General features: G+C 41.5%; 1 protein-coding gene across 2 annotated transcripts in view; it reads right to left on the reverse strand.

Annotated features, from left to right (window-relative positions):
- The window catches only part of LOC133570901 (arf-GAP with GTPase, ANK repeat and PH domain-containing protein 1-like), an 88485-nt gene extending 67400 nt beyond the window's left edge, over positions 1 to 21085 (reverse strand). The window contains exons 1-2 of one of the 2 annotated variants that reach the window (XM_061923718.1): positions 21046 to 21085; positions 18984 to 20143 (exon numbers count right to left, since the gene is read on the reverse strand). In XM_061923718.1, coding sequence (XP_061779702.1) covers positions 18984 to 20082 — 1099 coding nt within the window. In that variant the 5' untranslated portion in view covers positions 20083 to 20143; positions 21046 to 21085. Of the gene's footprint in view, positions 1 to 18983; positions 20144 to 20420; positions 20552 to 21045 lie in introns of those variants that run through there. The other variant, XM_061923717.1, reaches the window with a different exon arrangement.
- Between the last annotated feature and the right edge of the window lie 325 nt (positions 21086 to 21410).

Here is a 21410-nt window from a genome sequence, read left to right on the forward strand (position 1 = left end):
ATGGTGAAATCCCTAAATTCCTTGCAATAGCTGTTTGAGAAAGGTTTTTCTTAAACTGTTCAACAATTTGCTCACGCATTTGTTGACAAAGTGGTGACCCTCGCCCCATCCTTGTTTGTGAATGACTGAGCATTTCATGGAATCTACTTTTATACCCAATCATGGCACCCACCTGTTCTCAATTTGCCTGTTCACCTGTGGGATGTTCCAAATAAGTGTTTGATGAGAATTCCTCAACTTTATCAGTATTTATTGCCACCTTTCCCAACTTCTTTGTCACGTGTTGCTGGCATCAAATTTTAAAGTTAATGATTATTTGCAAAAAAAAAAAAGTTTATCAATTTGAACATCAAATATGTTGTCTTACTAGCTTTGCGTGCTCACAGTCAGAAAGTGCAGGACTTCTTTGAGAACCCTACAAACACTAGACGAATGTGGCAGGGCATACAGGTCATCACGGACTATAAAGCTGCCCCCTGTCACTGTGACAACAGTATCAGCCTCCTAGATGACCTTAACAACTATTTTGCAAGGTTTGAGGCACTTAACACCACTCCGGCGAGAAAATCCATCCCTGCTGGACTCTAGAAAGAGGTTCCGCAGCCTCCGAAGCAGAACCTCCAGGTTCTGTAACAGCTTCTTCCCTCAGGCCGTAAGACTCTTGAACACATCATAATTAAATCATCCCCTCAACTCCCCCCAAAATGGATTAACTCGCTGGAATAAAAAAGACAATATAACATACATCCATAAAAGTGGAATGCATGTGATGCAATATATTTATCTGTACAGTAATCTATTTATTTATTTATTTATATATATTTATTTATTTTATGTATATATTATATATATTATTTATATTTATTTATTTATTTATTCATTTATATATGCACCTTATTGCTTTTTTATCCTGCACTACCATGAGCTTATGTAACGAAATTTTGTTCTTATCTGTGCTGTAAAGTTCAAATTTGAATGACAATAAAAAGGAAGTCTAGTCTACTCTAGTATATGTGTGATATTGCTACTTTACATGCAGTCGGTTTTCGGCCACCAGCCAAATATTTTTAGCCCAATGCGTCCCCCAAGTCAAAAAGTTTGTGGACACCCCTGCCTTAACCTATGCTGTCAAACAGTATTTAATGCAGTATTAAACAATGATTTAGCTCTAGTTTAACCCATTAACAACTGGTAAAGCATCTGTCATTTTAGATTTTACTTGGCTAGAACAATGCTTTTGACCACAATGGCGATAACATGTTGGGGCTTGACTCCTTCATTCACCTTAAGTGAATGTAGCCTTTGCCAGGGGGAGTTGATGTCATCAGGTGGTACCCATCGTTCACTGGGTGTTTCGACCCTTACCGCGACACCCAATGGCGGGCCGGCAGTTGTGGCCAAGTCACTGTCTATTTCCTCCTCCTTAACTCCCTATTCCATAACAAGTAGGATGCTCTCTCTGCTGTTTTACCTGTGACTCCAAAGGTTATTAACGTCTTCCACACCGACTGGGCAGGGAATCCTCTACAGCCGACCTCGACCGGAAACAGCCACGCCTGCCATTTTTCTCCCTACATTCGTGCAAGAGGTCTTGATATTTGGCACTCTTTCTTTCAAAGGCCTGTTCACACTCCTCTTCCCATGGAACTGTAAGTTCTATTAGAATTACTATTTTTTTTCCTTCATCCGACCACAGCACCACATCCGGTCTTAGGGCTGTCAGGACAGTCTGGGGAACTGCAGCTTTTCCCCGAGATCGACCTTAATTTCCCATCACTGAGCCTTTTGGTGTTGGTAGTGGCTTTTCTCCCTCCCTTACAAACTGGATTCCTGTTGTCCGAAGGGGTTGGCGTTTCTGCCTTCTTTCCTGCTCTAAGGTGTTAGCTAGTGTCATAAGCACCTTGTCATGGCGCCATCTGTACCTTCCTTGAATGACAGTTGTTTTACATCCGGACAAGATGTGTACCATGGTGCCCCTCTCGCCCCAAGGCTTGCACAATGGGTCCTCTCTCATACCCCACTTGTGCAAGTTTGTTGGAGTTGGTAGTGTGTCATACACTGCAGGAAAGAAATGCGGAACGGCTCCCGTCTCCAGAGGCCGATCGGACCAGGTGATCTTCCTCTGTGGGAGGTCCCACTTGGTCCAGGATCCTTGTGAATTTAACTCCACTGCCCTTGACCGCCGTCTTACCTCCTACAGATCCCATACCTCCTCCTGGATCATGGCTCTTCTGTCACTAGTCCCTGCTTTCCTCCATTGTTGAACATGAGAAGTTCCAAGACCCTGTCTTCCAACGCATGGGGCTCCAACGATGCCGCGTAGCTTCGGGATGTTTTAGACTTGAACAACAGATGTATGAGCTGCCCACTTACATCCTGATCTTGTGGTCACGCCTGCGCGTCTGACTAGCTCATCCTGGGAGTCTCTGTATGTCATTACGACTGCACTTGGCTACCTTGAATTCCTCTACCACAGATGAAACAGGAAGTTGAAACAGTTGCCCTGATCTTATACAGCGACCTACTGCAGTGAAGCTTGGATGTATTGCCGACCACTTTCGGAGATACTTATTGATTTTCCTCTCCAGTCCTTGTCATTATAACCGTATACATGGTCAGCATCCGCATGAATCTTGGCAACAGTCCGTGTTGATAAGCCATGCCTTAAACTTTATACTATTTAGTGCACGCATGGACAGGAGTGGTTTCTTTAAGTGGTTTTTGTTCATGTTAAACTACCGTGGTCGAGTGGTTTGGAAAAAACCTGCACACATTGTCGCATTGCTAAATATGAACAATGTTATATGTTGAGGGTTTATTGTATTCTTATGCTTTAACAAATGTATCAACCTTGTTACCTTAGCTTAGCTCATCCGACTTTTTCCTTTCGTGCGCTGAGCTTTGAGGAGTACGAGAAGTTCGCACATCCTGATTACAATCAATCAAAGTTAATTTATATAGCCCTTAATCACAAGTGTCTCAAAGGGCTGCACAAGCCACAACAACATCCTCGGCTGAGATCCCACATCAAGATTACAGGCTACTGCATGCGTTAGATTTAAAGTTGAAATAAAGTTAAAGTACCACTGATAGTCACACACACACTAGGTGTGGTGAAATTACCCTCTGCATTTGACCCACACCCTTGCTCCACCCCCCGGGAGGAACAAGGGGGTAGAACCCCCAATTCCAATCCTTGATGCTGAGAGGTAATTTTTTTGTCTTTGGTATGACTCGGCTTGACCACACGACCTACCGATCTAGGTCACTCTAACCACAAGGCCCCTGAGCAGTTAACTCTTGTTTGGCCCGGTGATGTTTTGTGTTGTAAAGCAGTGGTCCCCAACCTTTTTGTAGCTGCGGACAGGTCAACGCTTGAAAATTGGTCCATATTTATTGATATATAATGTATATATTGTGTTTTTTATATTGATTTAATAATAAATTAAAAAAAACAAAAAACATTTAAAACATTTTTTTTTCTTGTGCGGCCCGGTACCAATCGGTGGTCCGCGGCCCGGTGGTTGGGGACCACTGTTGTAAAGCACTGTGCTGTGCTTGTAACATCACAAATATTTGACGTTTGGGGACGGCGTGGCGCGGTTGGGAGAGTGGCCGTGCCAGCAACCTGAGGGTTCCTCGTTCAATCCCCACCTTCTACCAACCTAGTCCCGTCCGTTGTGTCCTTGAGCAAGACACTTCACCCTTGCTCCTGATGGGTCGTGGTTAGCACCTTGCTTGGCAGCTCCCGCCATCAGTGTGTGAATGTGTGTGTGAATGGGTGAATGTGAATAGTGTCAAAGCGCTTTGAGTACCTTGAAGTAGGGCTGGGCGATATATCGATATGCGTGATATATCGCGGGTTTGTCTCTGTGCGATATAGAAAATGACTATATCGTGATATTCGAGTATACGTTCTCACGCAGTTGCTTTTAGCTGCGGGCATTAAACTACAGGCTCTACTCGCTCTTTCCTGTCTCTCCTTCTCACAGACAACAAGCGCACCTTCTTACACACGTCACATACTGTCACGTCATACGTCACATACGTATACGCCCTCGCGGAGCAGAGAGGTAGCAGCATGGCTAAAGTTAGCTGTGATGCTAGCGGTAATACGAGCGAAAGAAGGTGCGAATCTGGTAACAAATGAAGGAATAATTAATTCCCCCAAAAAACAGCAGGGGGTCCATCGTCTGGCGGTGGTTTGGCTTCAAATGGGAATATGTCGAACAGACAACCGTAATTTGTCAAGTGTGGGGCGAAAGCGTTGCTATAAAAAGTAGCATTACTGCTAATATGTAGCATCATTTGAAAAGTCACCTGTTAAAGTTAAAGTACCAATGATTGTCACACACACACTAGCTGAAGAGTGCTTACGCCGCATGTCAACATCTCGGTTCGGTGCCACACGCCCACACCATCAAAATGCCGAGGCAAACATTTCCAGATCAACACCGTATGAAAAAAATAGTGATTTTTTTAGTTGTGATTTCCTTCTTTGCATGAAAGTTTAAAAGTAGCATATGTTAATGCAGTATGAAGAAGAATGTTTTAATGTAGACAGATAGAATCATCATACTGCTGTGATTATATGCATCAAGTGTTCATTCAAGGCTAAGATATATATCGTGTATCGCAATATGGTCTTAAAATATCGCGATATTAAAAAAAGGCCATATCGCCCAGCCCTACCTTGAAGGTAAAAAAACGCTATACAAGTATAACCCATTTACCATATTTACATGATATAGTAGTATTTAAAAGAATAAATGTGCTCTACTTGGACTGTGCTCTATACCCCATCATTTTGCTTGGTCTTGTTTCTTATAGGTGAAAGAAATATATTCCAGTTTTTTTTTTTTCTCAAGCCGCGGCGCCTCACTCCAGGCGCCCTGCAGGGATGCCGGTGCCTCACTACTTTGAAAAGCGCTGATCCATCATCATTCAGCCTTGAAAGATTCTATATGAAATAGAAGAGCTGCATGGTGATGATGGAATAATGTTGAAGATTTAAGTGCTTTAAAACATTGAGCCAAACTGACTTGTCAGGCACGTTAATATGTTTTGTCATTGTCGCCGTATAAAAGTTTTAGGGGGACCTTGGACAATTCTGCTTAAGAGGTGAACAATTATGTGACCATGGAAACCATCGTTGTCCTAGATGACTCACAGTCTGTTCACACACACACACACACACACACACACACACACACACACACACACACACACACACACACACACACACACACACACACACACACACTGAAGGTCTTTTTTCTGTCACGTTGTGCTAAACACCCACACTGTCGAGGACACGATCTACCTCCAAATCCCCCCACCCTCTATGGACGATGGTCCTCCCACTGGTAATCGTCCATCTTTGGGCAATCCCCGCACACTCCCCTCCGACAGCGTCACACCACCGACCACATAACAATTCTCACAGCTGGCTGTTGCCATGGCAACCCCTTTTTGCAGAAGCCTCAAGCCGAGGCCTCTATACAATGAACAGTCTCACTCGGATGCAGCCGCGTGTGCGAGAGGCATGGAAAGGCTCACCTGTTCACACACAGCACACGAGTGTGTGTTAATGTGTTTATGCAAGTGCGCGCATTTTTGATTTCACACGTGGTTTGTTTATGACATAACATGTGAAAATGATAAGTGTACACAGCGTTTTGACGTGGCTCCATGTGAATGCTGATGAACAGGAAGTAGTAGGTTCTTCTCTGCATGAACACAGCTCTGTGTCTCCCCAACCTTAATTATTCATGTCCCACTTACTCCTGACAAATTATTCAGCGCTTCCTTACATCCTACCTTGTCCGTCACACAACTTGATTTTGATCGATATAACCTATTAAGAAATAAGTGACTTATTGTTGTATGTTAAATGGGAACTGCACTTTTTTTTAAATGTTGCCTATCGTTCACAGTCATTATGAGAGACATGACGACGGATGGATTAAAAAAACAAAAACATTCTAAATATTAAATAAACGTAAAAATGGGAGCTCCACTATTCCGCACATAAAACCCAATAAATAACCATTGAAAAAGCGCCAAAAATACTCCATTTACATTTCGTGACTTGACTATTAAAGGGGAACATTATCACAATTTCAGAAGGGTTAAAACCATTAAAAATCAGTTCCCAGTGGGTTATTTTATTTTTCGAAGTTTTTTTTCAACATTTTACCCATCACGCAATATCCCTAAAAAAAGCTTCAAAGTGCCTGATTTTAATCATCGTTATATACACCCGTCCATTTTCCTGTGACGTCACACAGTGATGCCAATACAAACAAACATGGCGGATAGAACAGCAAGGGAAAGCGACATTAGCTCGGATTCAGACTCGGATTTCAGCGGCTTAAGCGATTCAACAGATTACGCATGTATTGAAACGGATGGTTGTAGTGTGGAGGCAGGTAGCGAAAACAAAATTGAAGAAGAAACTGAAGCTATTGAGCCATATCGGTTTGAACCGTATGCAAGCGAAACCGACAAAAACGACACGACAGCCAGCGACACGGGAGAAAGCGAGGACGAATTCAGCGATCGCCTTCTAACCAACGATTGGTATGTGTTTGTTTGGCATTAAAGGAAACTAACAACTATGAACTACGGTAGGTTTACAGCATATGAAATACATTTGGCAACAACATGCACTTTGAGAGTGCAGACAGCCCAGTTTTCATCAATTAATATATTATGTAGACATACTCTCATCCGCTCTCTTTCCCTGAAAGCTGATCTGTCCAGTCCAGTTGGAAATGCATCTGCTTTGAGTGTCGCAGGATATCCACACATTCTTGCCATCTCTGTCGGTAAAGTGTGCGGAACAAACGTCCATCTTCTTGCCACTTTCGCATCTTTGGGCCACTGGTGCAACTTGAATCCGTCCCTGTTCGTGTTGTTACACCCTCCGACAACACACCGACGAGGCATGATGTCTCCAAGGTACGGAAAACAGTCGAAAAAACGGAAAATAACAGAGCTGATTTGACTCGGTGTTTGTAATGTGTTTGAGAAAATGGCGGATTGCTTCCCGATGTGACGTCACAACGTGACGTCATCGCTCCGAGAGCGAATAATAGAAATGCGTTTAATTCGCCAAAATTCACCCATTTAGAGTTCGGAAATCGGTTAAAAAAATATATGGTCTTTTTTCTGCAACATCAAGGTATATATTGACGCATACATAGGTCTGGTGATAATGTTCCCCTTTAACCAAGTATTAGTGTAATTGTTATTATAAGTGCTAACGCAGACAAACTATTTATAGCGGCGCCGTGATCACTACCATGTGTCCCTATGTTTACATCATCGAGTGGTCTGCTGTTTCCTCGCTTCCCTGCTCCTTGGAAGTTTATTGTAGATCATAAATCATGCTTCTAAGCTGCAAAGTAGATGGCTGAGGATATAATCCTACAAGTTGAGACACTTTGACAGCCATTTAGGACCTGGAACTGGCGACAAAGCCACAAAAAAATGTGTGGTCCCGCCATCCCCTTTCTTCACGAGGGAGAAACTCTTCATCTAAATGGGAATTTATGAACATCCCAGCAGTCGGCATTCTAATGACAGCAGACTTTGTACAGTAAGTGGGTACATTATGTTTGTTGGCTCTCATAGTCTGCGATGAGGTGGCGACTTGTCCAGGGTGTACCCCGCCTTCTGCCTGAATGCAGCTGAGATAGGCTCCAGCACCCCCCGCGATCCCGAAAGGGACAAGCGGTAGAAAATGGATGGATGGATGGATGGCTCTCATAGTCTGCTTTGAGTAATATTCAGTGATGAAGAAAAACTAGAGATGTCCGATAATGGCTTTTTTGCCGTTATCCGATATTCCTATATTGTCCAACTCTTAATTACCGATTCCGATATCAACCGATACCGATACATACAGTCGTGGAATTGACACATTATTATGCCTAATTTTGTTGTGATTCCCCGCTGGATGCATTAAACAATGTAACAAGGTTTACCAAAATAAATCAACTCAAGTTATGGGAAAAAAATGCCAACATGGCACTGCCATATTTATTATTAAAGTCACAAAGTGCATTCTTTTTTTTAAACATGCCTCAAAACAGCAGCTTGGAATTTGGGACATGCTCTCCCTGAGAGAGCATGAGGAGGTTGAGGTGGGCGGGGGTAGGGGGTAGCGGGGGGTGTATATTGTAGCGTCCCGGAAGAGTTAGTGCTGCAAGGGGTTCTGGGTATTTGTTCTGTTGTGTTTATGTTGTGTTACGGTGTGGATGTTCTCCCGAAATGTGTTTGTCATTCTTGTTTGGTGTGGGTTCACAGTGTGGCGCATATTTGTAACAGTGTTAAAGTTGTTTATACGGCCACCCTCAGTGTGACCTGTATGGCTGTTGAACAAGTATGCAATGCATTCAGTTGTGTGTGTGAAAAGCCGTAGATATTATGTGATTGGGCCGGCACGCAAAGGCAGTGCCTTTAAGGTTTATTGGCGCTCTGTACTTCTCCCTACGTCCGTGTACCATTCCGTACAGCGGCGTTTTAAAAAGCCATACATTTTACTTTTTGAAACCGATACCGATCATTTCCAATATTACATTTTAAAGCATTTATCGGACATCTCTAAGAAAAACAAAAACAAAACGTTGTGATGTGTTTTTTAAATTAATGCGCTGCGCATGATTAAAATGATCCGAATACGTAAATATAAAATGTTATTATAAATGTGCCTGTTACTACATAGCATATATACTTACATCATGTATATAAAACCCTAATGGAGGTGTTTGGACGTTTTTTTTAGGGCTTTATAAGCAGAATTGAGCGTTTCTCATCACCTCCATTGTCAGCAGACTTTTGATCGCATATTTTTAATATTTAGAATCCATAAAAAAATCACATCCATTGTCACGTCTCTCATAATGATTGTGAACAACAGGCAAAATTCCAAAAAAAGGGCAGTTCCCTTTTAAGGTTTTCAACCCATGAGAAGCCATGTCCTAAATGTCCTAAAATGGGTCCCGCTTAGCTTTGTGATAAATTGACTTGAACTCATTAAGTCCCCAAGTGACTGCTCGAAACATTTTGGAGTGGTTGTCATGTGACAAGTCACATGACTACTAGCTCAGGGGATGGCTGGCCTCCAAAATGGTAGTGTGTCAGGTAAGCTAGCTCATTTCTAAAATCTTATTTTATGCCATTAAAGGTCACTTTTAAAGCTATTTAACAATTGTAATACTTTAATAGGGTATTAAATATTACAATTAAACTGTTCCTAATACAGTATATATTTTTTACTTTATTCATACAAAACCACCTGGGGAAATGTTGCTAATGCTATCGTTATTGCTAGCAAACTTTAGCCTTGAAATTGCTACAGAAAGCAGTTCCACCGGGATTTCACACCAATTTACGCACATTCAACCAAGCCCCGCAAATTACGCACCATTTGTCTCATGGCCGCAAATTTCCCACACATTTTGGCCAATTCGCATCATTTTTCCAACTTAATTTGTATCTGAGCGATCCACTGTCTAATCAAAACGTATGTTTGTTTTTTGTGTAGATGAAGCAGGAACAGAAACATGTAACATTATAATAACTCTTTATTGATCAATCGGCACAATTGTCCTTGTTGTCCTCCCGCGTATCTTAGACCTACTTCGAGTTTTGTTTTTATTCAGTCATTGGTGGAGCATAATATTGTTTTTAATATTGTTTTCAACATGGCTGTGCAGCACTTTGGAAACATTCTTGTTGTTTAAATGTGCTATATAAATAAAGTGGATGAGATTGGATTGGATTGAGTTTTACCATGTATTGATTTACATGGACCCCGACTTAAGAAAGTTTAAAATATTATTCGGGTGTTACCATTTAGTGGTCAATTGTACGGAATATGTACTGTACTGTACAATCTACTAATAATAGTGTCGATCAATCAATCAATTCCTGTCTACAGCGCTAAACCGTCTGGCTAATAGGGGGTATAAACATTTAGCAACACACCGGCGTCCTCACATCCTAGTTTACATGTATTTATATATTTAATCTTTGTGTATCCAGGGTAAGTCCAATTAAGAATATTTTTCCATTTGCAATGCTGACCTAACAAAGAGGCAGCATTTACATGACAGACATGAAGAAGCATGATGGTAATCCAGGAGTGTCAAACGTATGGCAAGCGGGCCGGATCAGGGCCGCGAACAGGTTTCATCCGGCCCGCGGGATGAGTTTGCTAAGTATAAAAAATGTGCTGAAATTTTGGAATGAAAGAAACTGCTGTTCTAAATGTGTCCACTAGATGTCGCAATAGCAATTATTTGTATCTTTGTAGATTATGTTACATATGTTAAACAAATAAACTACATGTTAGTGCACCAGTCGGGGAAAATGAGCAAACCACATAAATAACATCCTGTAATTTGATTTTGATATTATTGTTTTATCTTGATAGATTGAAAATTAACACCAATGAGTTGACTGATGAACATTATCATATAATTTATTCAGAAAGTATAAATAACAACAAATAAAGATAGACTACTATTAACCGCAACATGTAAGTGTAAAAAACAACAACAACAACATTATGTGTACATTTTCAGAATGTGCTTGTTCTATTTTTAAGTTATCGTGCCGTGATTTTACCAGTCCGGCCCACTTGTGAGTAGATTTTTCTCCATGTGGCTCCCGATCTAAAATGAGTTTGACACCCTTCTGATAATCTCTCATCGTCTCTCATTTACCAACAAAAATTAGCGCTTTAGATTGCTCTCAACAGTTCACAAATGCTCTTAACCAGCGGGGATTAATGTGTTGGAACATAAATGAATGTTTTAAACTGTAAAACATACAAAGAGCATGTCTGCATCTTGTGGACGACAGAGCAGTTAGCGGACAATAAATAAGCCTTTAGCCTTTCTATATTTATAATTAATTACTAATTTATAATTAATTATGACTATTTATCTGTACAGTAATCTATTTATTTATTTATATACAGTATATTAATATATATTTATTTTATGTATATATTTATATATTATTTATATATATTTATTTATTTATATATGCACCTTATTGCTTTTTTATCCTGCACTACCATGAGCTTATGTAACGAAATTTCGTTCTTATCTGTGCTGTAAAGTTCAAATTTGAATGACAATAAAAAGGAAGTCTAAGTCTAAGTCTATTAGTTATAATTAAAACAGTACAGTGATTTGACAAAGAGCTCTGAGTATGTGCCTTTACTGCCATCTCGTGTCTACTTTTAAGTATGTGGTATAAAACGAGTAAAACATCAATACAGTGTTTGTTTTTCCATTTTTGTTGCAATCATGTGCTTTTTGAGGTTACCCCAAAAAAATCACAAATTCACAAGTGTTATTGATAAAAATCCACAAATATAGATAGTTAATGTTAATAGATCATATTTATAGTTTATAACAATTACAAAAAAGCTTGCAAAACCCTAAAAGGACTGAGAAAGCCTGACGTGACATATTCGCACAATAGCAACACTACTAATAATAACCCACTCAATACATTTCTGTTACTTTGAATGAATATATGTTCTTTGGTTCATGTCAAAGTACTTTTGTGGTACTAAAAAGGGTCAAGTTAAGGAATACATTTAGCATGAATGCCATAATTACACATGTTTGACTTGAATATGTATCTTAGAAATAACATAAAACATGTCTTATATGTGTGAAATTTGCTCTGTGCGTACATTCCCCAATATTTTTAAACACAAATAGGTGTTGGTTTCTATGGATTAAACAGAAAGTGTTAATCATTACCCGGCTGCAATTAACTAAGAATGCCCAACATTTGGAAAAAAAAAAAATTGGCTTCATCAGGAAAGATAGACCCATTTGTGTTGGAAGAGCAGTTTGTTCAACAAATCACCCTGTGTGTGAAAAGTTTGTTATATGATGTGTTTTTCTCTTTCCTATGCTGCATCCCTCCATTTCATTCCAGATATGAGTGACTGCCTATTCATAAAGTGCATATTATGTGGATTTTTTTTTTTCTCAAAATGTTGTGTATTTTAAGTTGCCGTACTCGAGTCATTTTGAGTTATCCCAAATACTTTAACGATCATACTATTTTAATAAAGGTAGTACTTTTGTATCATGTCCAGGTGAAAATACAATTTCAACAGCTACAAATGGACTTCAACTCTAAAAGTATGACTCGATTTGGGTTTTACTGGGTGTAAGCGCGGGAGCTTGGCTAGTAATGAAAGTGGGAGTTGGCAATGTTCATGAATATTTGATCTCATGCAATCACTGTAAAGTATAAACTAAATGATTCCTCATTTAAATTCAGGCACTGTCAACACAATCAAATAGCAGATGTGTTTCCTACTATCGTATTCACGTGGTGGATCAGTGGTTAGCACAGCAGATGTGCTAACCACTGATCAGTTGGAATCTCTTTTGGAACAGCTCTGTGTGAAGTGTCCATGTTCTCGTTGTACGCATGTGGGTTCTCTCTGGCGTAATCCCACATCCCAAAAACATGTTACGTCAATTGGAGAGTCTCAATTGTCCATTGGTGTGATTATTGAAAACAAGATTCGGACCCGTGCATACTGTACCTGTATCAACCCCAATATTAGGTCATATAAACATGTAACGTATTTTCCGGACCACACGGCGCACTGGATTATAAATCGCACTGCCGATGAATGATCTATTTTGATCTTTTTTCATATTTAAAGAACACCAGATTATAGGGCGAATTAAAGGAGTCATATAATCTTTTTTTTGTTCTAAATTGAAAACACTTCCTTGTGTACCGTGAATTGATTTACGTGGACCCCGACTTAAACAAGTTGAAAAACAAATTTTATTTGGTACATGGTGTAACGATAAGTGTGACCAGTAAATAGCAGTCACACATAAGAGATACGTGTGGAATGCATGTTGACGCCTGTTCAATAAATAACGCTAGCGAGTACCTGCAAGCAAGCAATAGCAAATCGTTGATGTTTCACTGAGAATAGAGAACATTAGACACGGCGCTTGAAAATCTGTCAAAATGTTTTAGTACGACTTTGGTAAGCTACAAAGCTGCACCGATTGATTGAACGCTGAGCATTACGACTCCTTAGTTAGACGTATTGTGCTTCAAAACCAAACTCACACGCATTACAAACATAGCAGCTAAAATCATCGGCCTACCCACACCCAACATTTCAGATTTAAACCACAGGTCCATCATTCGACTGGCAAACACGATAGTCCAGGATATCACTCACCCACTACACCAATACAGCACCCCACTACCATCAGGGCGCAGGTACAGAAACATCAAATTCCGGAGGGCCCGCCTCGGGAAAAGCCTTATCCCTGCAGCTATAGCCGCCCTAAACAGTCTGACAAGCCTGTAAATGTCTTGGTCATGTATGATGTCTTTTTGTTATTTTTGTTCGTGATGTGTAATGTCCATTGTTTAAATGTACGGCAGTGAAAATGAATTTCTCCAACGGGGACCAATAAATCTAAATCTAAAATCTAACATACGGGTATTATTATGGTGTGTGTACAAGGACCCCAAAATAGCACCTATTAAGAGACATTATCTGGCATTTTGTTTCCCAATATTATGCAAAACTAACTTTCCTTACATATTAGTCCCTGCTGATGTTTATTTGAGATCTGCATAAGTCCTGAAAATTTGCACTGGACACCGTAGTCAATAAGTTCCTTCTTTTTCTCTATCCTCTTGTTGTGGTGCATTCATCCTCCGCTGTTGCCATTTCTAATATAATGTAGCGTACAGTTTTAACTTATATCTGTCAGTAGTTCCGCTATGGAAGCGCTAAACTCTATGGGTACAACAAAAATGACAGGGACAAGACACTGTCAAAGTGGAGCCACGTAAATAAGACCGCCCAAAAAACCGTGCATCCTGAAAAAACGGTCAGAAAGCAGCTTGAAGATGGATTGTATGAGAATAGACTTGAATAGCCCTACTCATCGGCAGTGCGCCTTATAATCCAGTGCGCCCTATGGTCTGAAAAATATGGTAATTTAACAACACATTTCTGGATTGTACTTTAACCCAATGATCATGGCCAAGTCTATCCTAGCCTATACAAATGACTGTACTGTATATAATAAATCCACACATAAATTGGTGGACAATGTTACTATGTGTTCTATGTTTACAATGTGTTTATCTTAAATTTGCCGAGGGACTGGAAATGGAAATTAGCCATTAGCTATAATCTCACACATTTGCACGTCAATAGTTCATTAATATGTATTGTCCCATTTTCAAATAAACTAAATCTAACAATTGTTAGGTTAGTACCTCAGTTTTAAGATCACAGTTTGGTTCATTTTGGGTACGGTAAAGTAACAAAATGCAAAACATAAAACTGCTAAACTTGTGTAAACAACTTCAGTGATTTTAAAAATGAACGCTTCTTATTGGCTGAAGCGTAACATTAATAGTTGCATCTTGCAGCTCCATTCTACATCTATACACAACAATGACGACACACTATTTCTTAAGATTTTAAGAATTTGATTACGGGTCGTGTGGTGACTATTGGAAATAGGATCGATTTTTAATTCAAATCAATTTTCTGAAAAAATATTGATACATCAATTATAATAAAACAAAAAAAGTATTGTTAAGTATCGATTATTGAACATTTTCAATCAATTCAGAATCGTAATAATTAGGAATTGCGATTTAGTTCGGCACCCATACGACTTTTCACTTATCTTTGTACGTCTATGTAATCCACCGGTAGGGCCAAGTGTTTCCAACTTTAACGACAAGAGGGTTCTCTAGCTCTTGCTTCTCCTTGGCACATCCTGCTAGTTAAAGGCTAAGTGGGCTGTACTGTATTTGTTACGAAGAAGATGCCTGGCAGTAACACTTACTGCCCCTCACTTTTCGTGTACAGTTTAGGAATTCTGTAGACCTCTGTACAAAACTGATAGTATGTATACATGTACTGTTACCCCTCGTAAGATTTAAGGTAATATTTTTCAACGAGTATCTGAAAGGTGCCGGTTTTGTCTTTACAATTAAAAATGTATACAAATACTGTAATGGCTTTAAGTGGCATATGACGCAAAACAGCAAAAGCAACAAAATGTAACATAAAGGCAAGCATTTTGTCTTTGGTATCCAGCTTTCAACGTTGTTAACAAAAACATTGGGGATGAACTAATTAACATGTAAGCAAGAATATTCTTATTGTTTGTGGATGCAAACTTCTTGTTTAGAGACAATTTTACCCTTAAAGGGCCCCTCTCATACAGACAACATTGGCACTTATTTCATACAAAGCCCGTTTCCATATGAGTTGGGAAATTGGGTTGGATGTAAATATAAACGGAATACAATGATTTGCAAATCATTTTCAAACCATATTCAGTTGAATATGCTACAAAGACAACATATTTGATGTTCAAACTGATAAACATTTTTTTTTTGCAAATAATCATTAACTTTAGAATTTGATGCCAGCAACACGTGACAAAGAAGTTGGGAAAGGTGGCAATAAATACTGATAAAGTTGAGGAATGGGACGGCATGGCGCAGTGGGAGAGTGGCCGTGCACAACCCGAGGGTCCCTGGTTCAATCCCCACCTAGTACCAACCTCGTCATGTCCGTTGTGTCCTGAGCAAGACACTTCACCCTTGCTCCTGATCGGTGCTGGTTAGCGCCTTGCATGGCAGCTCCCTCCATCAGTGTGTGAATGTGTGTGTGAATGGGTAAATGTGGAAGTAGTGTCAAAGCGCTTTGAGTACCTTGAAGGTAGAAAAGCGCTATATAAGTACAACCCATTTATTTATTTATTTATTTATTTATAAACACTTATTTGGAACATCCCACAGGTGAACAGGCAAATTGGGAACAGGTGGGTGCCATGTTTGGGTATAAAAGTAGATTCCATGAAATGCTCAGTCATTCACAAACAAGGATGGGGCGAGGGTCACCACTTTGTCAACAAATGCGTGAGAAAATTGTTGAACAGTTTAAGAAAAACCTTTCTCAACCAGCTAATGCAAGGAATTTAGGGATTTCACCATCTACGGTCCGTAATATCATCAAAGGGTTCAGAGAATCTAGAGAAATCACTGCACGTAAATAGCTAAGCCCATGACCTTCGATCCCTCAGGCTGTACTGCATCAACAAGCGACATCAGTGTGTAAAGGATATCACCACATGGGCTCAGGAACACTTCAGAAACCCACTGTCAGTAACTACAGTTGGTCGCTACATCTGTAAGTGCAAGTAAAACTCTCCTATACAAGGCGAAAACCGTTTATCAACAACACCCAGAAACGCCGTCGGCTTCGCTGGGCCTGAGCTCATCTAAGATGGACTGATACAAAGTGGAAAAGTGTTCTGTGGTCTGACGAGTCCACATTTCAAATTGTTTTCGGAAACTGTGGACGTTGTGTCTTCCAGACCAAAGAGGAAAAGAACCATCCGGATTGTTATAGGCGCAAAGTTGAAAAGCCAGCATCTGTGATGGTATAGGGGTGTATTAGTGCCCAAGACATGGGTAACTTACACATCTGTGAAGGCGCCATTAATGCTGAAAGGTACATACAGGTTTTGGAGCAACATATGTTGCCATCCAAGCAACGTTACCATGGACGCCCCTGCTTATTTCAGCAAGACAATGCCAAGCCACGTGTTACATCAACGTGGCTTCATAGTAAAAGAGTGCGGGTACTAGACTGGCCTGCCTGTAGTCCAGACCTGTCTCCCATTGAAAATGTGTGGCGCATTATGAAGCCTAAAATACCACAACGGAGACCCCCGGACTGTTAAACAACTTAAGCTGTACATCAGGCAAGAATGGGAAAGAATTCCACCTGAGAAGCTTAAAAAATGTGTCTCCTCAGTTCCCAAACGTGTACTGAGTGTTGTTAAAAGGAAAGGCCATGTAACACAGTGGTGAACATGCCCTTTCCCAACTACTTTGGCACGTGTTGCAGCAATGAAATTCTAAGTTAATTATTATTTGCAAAAAAAAATAAAGTTTATGAGTTTGAACATCAAATAACTTGTCTTTGTAGTGCATTCAATTAAATATGGGTTGAAAAGGATTTGCAAATCATTGTATTCCGTTTATATTTACATCTAACACAATTTCCCAACTCATATGGAAACGAGGTTTGTAGTTCTGGACCTAAATATGATGTCTACAGGTAAAATTACCCACAAAATAGACACAGTGGTGATTTTAAGCTTGTTTTCTAAGAAGTTTCATCACATTTTGGAACACCCACAATTTGGAGCTAAAAGTGGGCATTCCTAACCCCTGTACCAGCCCGGTGACAACACCTGGAGAAGACTGGAGGTAATTTCATATTACATTGTATGTGTTTTGGTAGCATCTTCATTCCAAATCACGCGCAAAATTTAAAGGAATGATAAAATATGTCTGCCAGATGTATTGTTGCAGATTGTAGCAATAAAACTAAAGGAGGGGTCAGCCTGCAATATTGATGGCAATATGAAGAAAAGTCAAATTGACTTGTGCAAAATGGGACGGACTAAACGAGAGGAGCGTCATTTGTAGCAATCATTTTAATAATTCTCACATCGGTAAAGAAGGGTTTTGATCGGAGTTTGGATGGAAAAGGATGTAAAAACTCAAGCCAAATGTGATCCTGAAAATTTGGAGAACCCTCAATGGGAGAAAGACGAGTCAGAACCAAACGGAGAAAGAAGGGCAGACCCGGTGCTGAAAAACGAGAGAAAAAGAAGGCAAGCCGCTAGTATTCTTTTTTTGTGTCCTCTTTTCCTGATTTTTTTTTTCAAGATGCTTGAGGAAATGCTGAAAGAGCATGAGGAAACACAAGCTATGGTGTCTATGGAAGAGGAGATACAAGAGAAGGGAGTCCAGAAAATGCCAATGATTTTATATTTAAATGTTACTCAAAATTTTAAAGCAGTACTATGTAACTTTTCAACCTTCATAAAATATTTTCGTAGCTTTTGAGATAATAAATCAACTTACAACTAGTTGAATGGCACGTCTGTCATGGCCTGAGGGAGTCTGTATCGCTTAGCGACTTTGAGGAGGGTGCCACCCAAAAAAACAAACGTTTTTTTTTACGGCATTCTTTAAAAAGATGGATGTCTATGCGAACGCCTACGTGCACCTACTGCTATCATGGCAGAAGCTCCAAAACAGCCAAAGACACGAAAAGTTTTGTCTGACGAGACTTACAAAGAAAAACGGAGCTTACCCGGATAAAACGACAGTCAGGATCAACATTGCCTTGGCTTTCATTCGCTGGCGTGAGCGCAAAGACGAGGGATTTCAAACCAATGCTGTAGAGACATAACATTTGTGCCAATATTACGGCAGCCATCATGTCAGTTTGACGTGATACGCGCGAGTCCTGATGGAAAATGTGGTCTTCTTCTTGCAAAACACTACCACTTCGGTCCACTGGCGCCGCCAAAATCCACCAAAAATGTGGGGCTTTAACCATATCAGTTTTGAAGTAATCACGGACAAGGGCGACCAAAACACGCAATTAAGTGATCAAAATAATAGTTTTACATGCCTTTATCTGCAATGCCTATTCGGGAAAATGGACTCTAGTTCTGTGGATGACGTCACACCAAGAGGTGGGCGACAAATCGAGTCTGGTGATGGAAAGGAAGACGTTACAAGTACAGTTAGTTATCTACGGATTATTCAAAAACTAATTGATATAATGGGAAATGAGTACTATAGTAATTTTTTAGGAGCAAAAAATACATGAAGAGAACTTGCTATTGAAATTTCAGTCATTTGGACTGTCTGGGTCCTTTAACCGGAATATGTGGTCATGTAGACGTAGTGATGGTCATTTGTGTCCTGTGATTGACTGGTGACAAATCCCCGCCTCTCGCTTTTATAACGGTCATTGCCTGCTTGAATAGTGAGCCAATTAGAAGGCACAAGTGTGTGTTAACAGTGAGCCCGACATGTTTCTCAAAACTTACCCTCCTCCTCGCTGGAGCCCCTCTCCACAGCTGGATAGAGGGCAGATGCAGTGCTGACATTCGGTGGCCCAGCTGCACTTTTGGTGAAAATCCCACTAATGAACTTGAGCATCTTGCGGTCACGTGGAGGAGCTCTCTGGATCGTTCCTCCTTGGCCCTCCTTCCCCCTCCTGGCGTCCTCAGAGAGGCAGTGCAAGTCGCTGTTGTCCAGGGTGCGACTTGTTCCTTTTCGCTGAGGTCGGTTCCCATCGGAGGTGGCAGGTGCAGCCAGGGAAACCTTAAACCTTTCTTCGTGAGAGTTATCCCTGTTCATTATCCCGGAATAGCCTCCACTGAGGGGAGCCGCAGGACGGATGAGCGTTCCCCTCCCGTCGCTGTCGGCCCAGGACGCCCTGTAAGGCCCCAGAGTCGTCGCCGCCACCAAGGGGGGCTGCTCCCTGCGCTCTAGAGTCTTGGCAGAGTGATACAAACTGCTGTTGGCGTCTCTGGCGTCCCTCCAGCATGCTGAGCTGGCCCCCACGTGCGACCTCATCAGCACTTCGGGGCGCTGGCTCACCTGAGGCGGGATGGAAAACGGGAGGCTGCAGCGCGAGCGGTTGCTCAGCTCCGCTCCGTTCTCACCTTTGAGGTAGAGCCTGGGAGGCTCGCGGTAGAGCTCCGTCTTGGGGCGCGAGGCGTCGGAGCGAAGGCCCTCTCTGCGGACGGTAGCCTCGAAGCTGCTCCCGCTGTACACCTTCACCATTTGCCTCGCCGCTGGGTGGACCACGGAAGGGTCCTTGCTTTTAGCAGGCGGAACAACGTCTTTAAAGTCTCTGCGCTCGGCTTTCCCCCAATTCTCATTAGGGCTGCCATACTTGACCTGCACCTGCTCCACTTCTTCTTCCACTTGTGCGCTCTCTTTATCCACCACTTGTGGACCAACACATCCATCCTCCTCTTTGGGGCCTCTTTTCACCTCCTCCTCTTCCTTCTTCCCTTCCCCCTCTGGAAGGGGCTCCTTCACCTCTGCATCCTCCTGCTCCGGCAGAGCCTCAACCTTCACCAGAGTGAGGGAGATGAGGTAGGTGGTGCGTTTCTGTGGGTTGTCGGCGTTGCTCATCGAGACAGCAGAGCTCAGCACAGCAGCACCTGCTCTCTGACCAGGAGAACCTCAGTCATGGCTGAAGCACAGGAGAAAGAGACTCTTTAGGATGGAGGATAGGACATGAATAACATGTTGGAATATATTTGAATGCATTACCCAGTGGCTAAACAAGTCTAGACTGCCTTTTTTTTTGTTGCCCCTATCCATGCTGCTACTACACATATTCATTCATGAGCCTTGTCTTCTGTGCAAATCTGACGGCATAAAAGGCAGGAGCTTTTAAGCATTAGCTGCAGTACAAACGATACAATATATCTATAGAGCATTTCTCTTGAATCGTGTACGCGCCGTACCGTCATATTTGTCGACCGGTGCACAAACGAAAGATTCGGCTGACAATCAAGGGACGATCGATCCAATCATGTAAAAAAAAAAAAAAAAAAAAAAGGAATATGGAGCCAGCCAGGAGGGAGGAAAAAAATGGAAGTCATTCACTTGTCACGATGCGTCTTGCAGCTGGAGCCTCCATTTGACAATGTCATGCATAAGAAAGCGCTGCCGGGTGATGCTGGCAGAGAGAAGGGAAAAAAAACATCTGTTGTTATGCATGCGCACCCCCTCCCCAAAAAGGAGGAGAAATAACTGGCGATGCTTCCTCGTGTGCGCCTGTGTCCTGCTCTTCTATCACCGCATCCTCTTCCTCCGAGCGCCTCATCCAATTAGCAAGTCAATAAAATGTGTCTGTAAGGGAGCGAGGAAGCCCACCAGCTCTCCACAGCACCTCCTCCTTTTTTCTTTTTTTTTTAACCTCCTCTCGCCTTGCAGTCCCCCCACCCCAGTTACTCTACCGTTATCCTGCAGCACAAGCTGTGTGTGTGTGTGTGACAGTAAGGTGGTCTTTGCTCACGTTCATCAGATTTTAATCTGTGCCAACACTACAAAAAAGACAAGAGGAAGGAAGGGGAGGGGGGCACAAACCTCCTGCCAATGCATCTGCGCCGGTTGACGTCTCTCTCTCTCTCCCGCTCTCCTCTCGGAAGCAATTTATGGCTGCTCTTTTTGCAAAAAAGAGAAGATGCTCAAGGTAGAGGGGGAAATTAGGCTACGGATGTCCGTGCTGGAAAGACAACAATGTACAGACTGTTGGGATGATGGATGAACCAGGAGGAAAAAAATTGGCGTCTTGAAATGCGAAAAGACAGTCGTCCCTCCTTTATCGCTGTTAATTGGCTGTGTACATGGCCGCGAGAAATGAATTTCCGCAAAGTAGGAATCATTAATTATAAAACAAATATTGTCAAAGCTACAGCATTAAAAATATGTTCATAACGTTCTAAATACGT

This window comes from Nerophis lumbriciformis, linkage group LG28 (genome assembly GCF_033978685.3).
Source record: "Nerophis lumbriciformis linkage group LG28, RoL_Nlum_v2.1, whole genome shotgun sequence".
Classification (NCBI taxonomy): Eukaryota; Metazoa; Chordata; class Actinopteri; order Syngnathiformes; family Syngnathidae; genus Nerophis; species Nerophis lumbriciformis.